The 7,995-nt window shown below is 43.3% G+C and overlaps 1 protein-coding gene across 1 annotated transcript; it reads right to left on the minus strand.

The window, feature by feature from the left end:
- Positions 1–412: 412 nt before the first annotated feature.
- On the minus strand, positions 413–7,795 carry LOC109641198 (purine nucleoside phosphorylase-like). The gene is made up of 8 exons (XM_069510938.1): positions 7,717–7,795; positions 7,263–7,355; positions 6,098–6,360; positions 3,637–3,806; positions 3,435–3,538; positions 2,425–2,600; positions 1,474–1,664; positions 413–1,157 (listed from the first exon to the last, which is right to left on the minus strand). The coding sequence occupies exons 3-8, from the start codon at positions 6,106–6,108 to the stop codon at positions 940–942; spliced, it is 870 nt and encodes a 289-aa protein (XP_069367039.1). The 5' UTR covers positions 6,109–6,360; positions 7,263–7,355; positions 7,717–7,795; the 3' UTR covers positions 413–939.
- Between the last annotated feature and the right edge of the window lie 200 nt (positions 7,796–7,995).

The raw sequence follows: 7,995 nt of genomic DNA on the forward strand, positions 1-7,995 counted from the left end.
TAACTCACAGTGTACTTTACACGATATGATCCGAGACTGCGTTTGTCCTTTTCTGAATTGTGTCTCGAGACCACGTGTGTTCGAAAGGTCTCATACATCCCACAGCTAAAAACACAGCACGACCTTTTCCGTTCTGAACGTAGCTCACAAAGACAACACTGTTTTCATGCTGAGTCTTTTTTTTTTTTTTTTTTTAATTGAAAAAGTAGATCCACAGTTCGTACAGTCTTCAGTTAAGTACCTCTGAAAAGAAAGCACAGTTAGTTTACAGTGAGGAGAAGTGCAGCTTTGAATTCAATCTACACACTTTGGTAACTGCTCCACACAGGAAGTCATCCCTTTCTTCAACTGTGTGTCCATCAAACACTCGATATAAATCATCAAAACGACATAAAGACACGGCTTAAATACATTTAGTTTAAATATCTTAGAATATTTTACCCCCTTCTTTCAGCCACGATGAAGATATGCAGTGATGAGTTGGTTTCTCTACATTAAAACTGGAATATTGCTGTTTTCTTGACGGTGGTTAACATGTCAGGGAATGTAAAATAAATAAATATTTTACATTAGAAAGTTCACATTAAAATCACATGTTTCACTGAAACACTACAGTTGGCTGAGTCTAGTGCAATGTGTCTCAGTAGGAATAAGTTAGGATTTATCTGCACAACATCTGAAACACCTCAAAATGATAAGAATAATAATAATAATGAATAATAAACGGAATGTATTTAAAAAAAGAGAACCAGGTTTATGATCTTAAGACTTGATGCAGGGAGTGGAAACTGTTCTCAAAGTAGGTTTTTTTTTTTTTATGAAGCTCGGTTATGAAGCTCTGCGGAGATTATGTAGCGTTCTAACATTGGGAGAATCTTCTCGCTGAGATGAAGCAGGAGAGCTGATCTGGGACCAGCCGCCTTGGTTCCAGTCACGCGCTCAGAAGCTGTTGTTGTTGTGCTCCAGCCGAGCCACCATGGTGCTGACCAGCGTCTCCAGCTGCTTGGCCCTCTTCTGGCCCGTCTCCAGCACCTCTTCGTGGTTGGCCTTCTCCTGGCTGTCGTAATCCATCACCGACCGGTTACTGATCAGCGACAGGGCGAAGCAGCGCATCCCGGCGTGGCGGGCGACGATGACCTCGTGAACGGTGCTCATCCCTGCAGAGAGAGAGGGTGAGACGACAGAGATTTCAGTATATGACCATTGCTGGTGTTTTAGGACTTTATAGGTCATCGTCCACTTGCTTTTTGAAAGGCTCGCCCTGTGACTCACTTCCTTCTGTGTGTATGTGAGCTTGTATAATTACCTCATGACCTATAAACGTATTGAATGAGGATGATTTTGGAGACTGATCATCATTTGCTTAAGGGTTCAGGTTTAGTTCAAGGGAAAAGATCTGAGTCAAGAGGCCTGGGAGTGATCGGCGTCCCTGACCGCTCATCTGTGTTTGTCTCAAGAGATTTAACGACTCACCCACAGCGTCGGCGCCCAGACTGTGCAGCATGCGGCACTCGGCGATGGTCTCGAAGGACGGGCCTCCGAGGACGCAGTACACTCCCTCCTTCAATATGTCTTCGAAGCCCAGCTCCGTCGCCACGTCGCGCGCCAACTGTCGCAGCTCCCGGTCGTAGGCGTCAGACATGCAGGGGAAACGAACGCCAAACCTGAGGGTGGGGGGGGAAGAAGAAGATGGTGAATCAAGCTCAGTCAAAGGTCAGAATCTACACAGCAGTGAGACGGAAATTTTCCCAGATGACACAAGCAGGGTGAAAACACAAAGTTTCACAACAGCACTCATGACCTCACAAACATGAGGAGATGTGTCACGTCAGGCTGCTCCTGAAGTTCACGGTCGGTTTGTCTTTAGAAATGAAACAGTCTCGTTCTGATTCTTGTTTCAAAGTGTCTCTAAACCGCCGCCTCTGTGAACAACAGACACCGTTGTTGACACCAGCATCGGATGTGTCCGGGCCACGGAGTTGCAGTTCAGTGTAGGAGCCTGCAAAAATGCAGGGGGGGTGGGGGTGGGGGATGGGGTGGTACAGCTGAGTGAAGCAACGGTTTGCTTGAAATTGTAAGAAAAATAAAACTTGGTTCTATCTCCAGAGGGGGGGGGGATTCAAATGAAGACAGCTCTTTTTCTTCCTGAGTGGATGAAACCTTCAGGCAGAATTTATAAAACGTTTGAAAATCCTGTTTTCTTTATCGTGCTGAAAGACTGAGGAGCCTCTGTTTCACTTCACGATGGTCTTCTGCCGTCGAGCTTTTCCGCGGTGGCAAAATCCAAATTACACAGCGAATACTTACTTCTCTGATCATTCATTCCATCCAATCATTCTGTCAAACATCAGCTTCAAAGATAAACAGCTGCAGCGATACGTGCCGTCATGAAACACGCCTCCCTGCGTTTACCCCTCCACCCACCTGTCATCGTTGGGTCCGGTCAGAGGGTTGACTCCGGCGAAACCCGGCATGTTGATGTGGTCCTTGAGGATCATGACGTCTCCCACCTTGTAGTCCTGGTTGAGGCCTCCGGCTGCGTTGGTCATGATCATCGTCTCCACGCCCATCAGCTTGAAGACGCGCATGGGCAGAGTGATCTGGAGAGCGGCAGGTAAGATATCGATACCTCACATCTCAAACGTGATCGATTCCCATGATCATGAACATCACTATGTATTTAAACGCTGAAAGTCTTGCAGTTCAAACACACCGACGCTCTGAAGTGGAGACTAGATTAGGACACGGTAGAATTACGAAGCATCTCTGGAGGGAACATTCCTGTTTTTTTAATCGAGCCTCAAGCTGAGAATATAAAACGTCCACTGGCGCAAGAGCAATCGAGGCAGGAAGATAATTTCCATATTTGCAGCCTCAGGTTGTTTTCAAATTTTTTTGAGCGGACAAGAATGAACAAGTGGATTCTGACTGAAGGAGTTGGAACACGCTGATATCTCAAAGCCTGATAACTGAGTCCAGACACCAGCTCACACAAACAACCTCTCACTTGCTTCTCGCCGTGCAGATCGTTTTTTATTATTATTCCAGGTTTTACAGGAAGTTTGTGTTTTATTTTGTGAGCACGATTGTTTCTAAACCTTGAAAGACAAACGTGTGAGTTTTTGAAAAGTTAGTTTTAGATGTTTTCCGCAGCAGGAACAGTTACTTTATCTTCATTGTACCAGTTTTCTCAAGGTCACTGTCTCAAAACCTTAGATTTATACCATTATGATGAAAGGGGGAATATTTATATTGTTAATAATTATGATATAAAGGGAACTGAGGATTTTAAATATCCTGCTGCAGAGTTAAACCGCTTTCTGACATACAAGCACTGAAGTCTGCACATCTTCCAGAGACGCTCTACTTTTCCTGCCGGTCCCCCGGTAACACCAGATTTGGAGTTTATGGACCGGTGCAGATTTTAAACTCACCTTCTGGATGGGGTAGCCCTCGTACAGGTGGAATCTACCCTGCATGCAAACACACGGTTTCCCTTTCAGAGTCCCAAACACCAGCTGTCCAGCATGACCATGCACTGCAACACACACACACACACACACACTGTTAAGACAACAGGAACACACACACAGATTAACAGCTGTGTTTACCCAGACAGCTTCAGGGTGTGTGTACCTGTGCTCCGTGGGAAATTGGGAATGTCGCTGTACTTGAAGACCTGCGGGTCCTTGAGCATCTCGGCCAGCCCCCCCAGACCTGAGCCGCACACGATTCCCACAGTCGGCCGCACTTGTGTTTTGGACATCAGCCAATCCGCTGTGGCCCTGCACTCCTTAAAGCTGTCGCTGAGAGAGAGAGAGAGAGAGAGAGAGAGAGAGAGAGAGAGAGAGAGAGAGAGAGAGAGAGAGGCAGGAAAACAAAGATCAGTGGGATCAAGCCTTTTTTTTTTTTTTTCAAACACCTGGATCAGAGGCTGCGTTTCAGCTCATCCCAAAGTTATTATCATGTTCTTTCTAACTTTTACTAACTAATATTTACACAAACGCACACAAGTAATCACACATTCTATCCCGATGTGTGCATGTGTGTGGAGTTACGAGGTTTCACTGGATCTATTGCAGTGCAGCACGCCAACTTTGCACTTTGCATACTGATAATTTTCAGCTTAACCACGAAGTTGCAAAGTGATGGCTGCGATTACTCGGCTAATAAAGGAGCAGTCATAAGAGCTGCAGCTGGAATAAGATGAATCCAGTTCCAGGCCCCACGTACAAAAGAGTGTTGTAGAAAATACGCTCGTATCACATGTCATTACCATTCATTAGTTTCACACACAGATCTCGTTCAATGTTATCTGGAGCAATCAGTTTCAATTACCACAGATTTTAAACAACTAAAAACACCGAAACTGCAGAAACAAAAACTTTTTGAAACTAAACTGAAGTGAGATTCTCACCCCGGTGCTGCCGGATGTTGGATTTTTAAGGCTGGTGCTGACGATATTTGATTCATTAGACGACATGTGGAGAGATTGTTCGGTATTTCTGTGCTGTTCTTATTCCTCCTCAGCGTCACGTGCACCATAACGTGTCAGTTAATCCGGTTTGTATTTGACAGTTTACGGTAAATAACTACAAATAAAATGAAAAACACAAATACAACCAAATATCTAGATCTTGAATTGAGAAAAAAAAAACATATTTGTTATGTAAAGTGTAAATATTCTGCTTTGTTATACAATCAAAATACAAGTTTTCATGTCATCAGATATCAGTAAATATAAACGCAGATACTCTAATTTAAATTTAATACATTTTATCCAGTCAAACAAGATATTTGAAGATATTCACTGTTTTTTTTTCCTGAAATTTTATAGACCCAAGTATTAGTTTATTAAAATTTGTATTAATTGTCAGATTACTTGGTGTTAAATCTAATCTATTTTTGAAAATACATGATAGCGGCTAACCCAGTGAGTTCTACCTGAAGTGAGCAGCCTTTTAAATCAGGTTCTCACAAGGACAAATACACACATCAGAGTTATTCCTTATCTGTTGTCTCCAATCACAACTGCACATTTAACTTTTATGTTTGTTTCTATTGTTATTATTTATTTTCTGTCCGTTTCTGCAACTTCAATATCGCACATGTTCGATCCTGTTATATGATGTTAGCGTCACACATATTACTTTACTTTCCACGTTTACGTGTCTCGACTCGTTTGTGACTCAAGTGGGACTAATAGAAGATTATCTTATCCTCTGGGGACAGTTTAGTCTTTTCAGTCCCTTCTTAAGACAAAACTCTCATCAGAACTTTCTTTGAGTTCTTTTCACCTGTTCCATTTTTAAATCTGTTGGTTTGACTCGAGTGGATTCTACTTTCACTGTCATCATCACATTCTGTCTTGTTTTCAGTGCAGAGGGACGTGAAGTGAACATCAGAGCAGAACTGAAGAAGCTGGAAGCATCCGGATCTGGTGGAAAACTTTTCTCTGTCAAAGTCAAAGTAAAGAAAATGAGTTGGAGTGAAACGAGTGACGTGGTGATGACGCGGGGTCTGCAGAGCTGTCTGGTGGGACAAGTGTCAGACTTTACTCAGAATGATCCTCCTTCCTGTGTGTGTGTGTGTGTGTGCGTGCACGTGGGTGGGTGGTGGGGGGGTGGAAAGGAGACGTGACGCCGGAGCGCATTTGGTGCCAACTGGGGTTTTTCCGTGTCGCCATCAGGGGTTTGGAGTTGCGCGCTCTTTTAAATTTCATTATTGCGTTAACGCGATAAATAAAAATTCTTCCTCTTGCGCGTGCCCCACACCGACACATACATATGTCGTGCGCAGCCTCTACGCGGGAGCGCGCTTCTTTCAATGAATAGTTTAATTGTGCGACGTGATGCGAAGGAAACGTTTCAGACAATTAAAGCATTCAAACACGGTTTTCAGAGTAAACGTGCGGTTTCCGATTTGAAATGAGCCCGTGGACTCCGGTGAGGACTCCGGTGAGGACTCCTCCGGTGAGGACTCCGGTGAGGACTCCTCCGGTGAGGACTCCGGTGAGGACGCATCACAGCGAATGTTAGAAATAAGATTTCCTTCATGTGCACATCAGATTATTCTAGTGGGTCGGATTGTAACTCACGTGGAGGACATGATGGAGACGCGATGCAGATGGAGTTCCGCAGGTTGATCCGTGTTCTGTCACCCGGGTCCTGATGGAACCTGACGAACTGGTCCCCGGTTCACGTTCCCTACATCCCCCACCCTCGACGTTAACGGCGGCCACATCCTCCTCCGGTGCGTCACGGCGCAGCGCCGGCGCCCATTGGCTGATGCGCAGGAGTGGCTCGTGCGTTTCCGCGCGTCGGTGGTGCCAGTAACAAATGATGCGTTCGGGAACTAATTCTAAAACAAGATGCACGGATGAAATTTATGACTAAGTGATAATGAGGGAGTTTTTCCACAAACAGGAGATCTACAGCTTAAAGTATAGAATAAGGAGTATTACTTTGAAAACACTATTATTATTAACTAGTATCTACTTAGTGCCACTGCTCTGTTAGTTTTCTGTGTACTTCTTTTATCCTCTTTCTAGTGTTACTCCGATTAGGCGACACTTTATATTTATATTTTTAATTCACTGCAATATTCATTCAATGCAATCCATGTCACTGTATATTTATATATATATATAGTCTCACATGTTGGGAATATATACAGTGAAATAGTCTGTTTTCACTGTATATATTAGTTATATTCCATTTATATTTATACTTTAAAAGTTTACTTTAAGTTTAGTCCAACTCTAGTCCAGCACGTCTTCTTTTTATCTTCCATCAATCACACAATATGGCCAGGAAGGCATCTGATTCATTTCGTCCTCTTTAAGAAATAGAAAATAGTTTTTATACTGTTTGAGTATGTTTGTTTAAAAGCCTAACATGTAAAGGAGCAATTGTCTTATCTTGTTATAAGATAAGATAAGATCGACTTTATTTAAAGAAGAAAAAAAATATAAAAATAAGAATACGAATTCAAAATGAAGAATAAAAAACAATATATAGAGAAATTTAAACAATATACAAAGATACTGGAAAAATTCACAGTGATTATTGCGGAGTGGAGAATATATACATTGGGATGAAACAACAGATTATAGATGTTTTGAAGTATTATTCTTGCTGCATTATTCTCCTTTATGTTCTGTTATAACCTTTAAAGGAGTATTTCAGTTTTTAATTAATTTCTTTTCAGTTTTGTTTTAATGTTTAATCTTCATTTAGTCTCTGACCACTGATGAGCATTACCTGCAGGATGTTTTTCCGACGGTACCTGAACGCACCGACAGACCCCACCTCGCACAACGTGGTCGTGTTGAGTTTGGTGCTGACGCAATAACTCTGCACGAGACCGATGATACCCGCAACTTAATCCATGATGAAAACAAAACACCTCTTTGTGCACTTTTTCAAAATAATACTCAGCTCCAAATGAAAACTTTAACATTAGAGTGGAACCCCCCCTCCCCCAACACACACACACACACACACACACATACATGCACACACACGTACACACATACATGCACACACACGTACACACACATGCAACAGGAAAACAGCAACGTAATTCAGGGTTGTAAATAGAAACCAGATGTTGGGTTGGACACCTGGCTTTTAATTATCTTCACTCAGACACTATTTGCAGGAGTGTGTGTGTGTGTGTGTGTGTGTGTGTGTGTGTGTGTGTGTGGCAGCATACCAGACATCTCCCATAGCAGGCACTTAAAACACAATAAACACTTCCACTACCATTACTCTGGACTTGACCCCCCCCCCCCCCCCCCCCCCCCCCCCACATTCAGCAGCTGATCGTTCAGGCCTTCAGGTCTGAAAATGTTTCCCTCTGGTGCGAGGGTGGTGCCGGAGGAGAGGCACAGGACGTGACGAAAGTTTCAACAGCTCATGAAATGTCCTGTGTGGTGACATTTTGGACTGAAGGGTGGAACTAGAGGAGAGAGAGAGAGAGAGAGAGAGAGAG

This window comes from Paralichthys olivaceus, chromosome 16 (assembly GCF_024713975.1).
Source record: "Paralichthys olivaceus isolate ysfri-2021 chromosome 16, ASM2471397v2, whole genome shotgun sequence".
In the NCBI taxonomy this organism is placed as follows: domain Eukaryota; kingdom Metazoa; phylum Chordata; class Actinopteri; order Pleuronectiformes; family Paralichthyidae; genus Paralichthys; species Paralichthys olivaceus.

Excerpts from the sequence above, each read along its gene's own strand:
- LOC109641198 (XM_069510938.1), bottom strand. Across the intron at positions 3,539-3,636 it reads CAATTTCCCACGGAGCACAG|TGCATGGTCATGCTGGACAG; the intron begins GTACACACACCC and ends TGTGTGTTGCAG. Across the intron at positions 1,665-2,424 it reads ACCGGACCCAACGATGACAG|GTTTGGCGTTCGTTTCCCCT; the intron begins GTGGGTGGAGGG and ends CCCCACCCTCAG.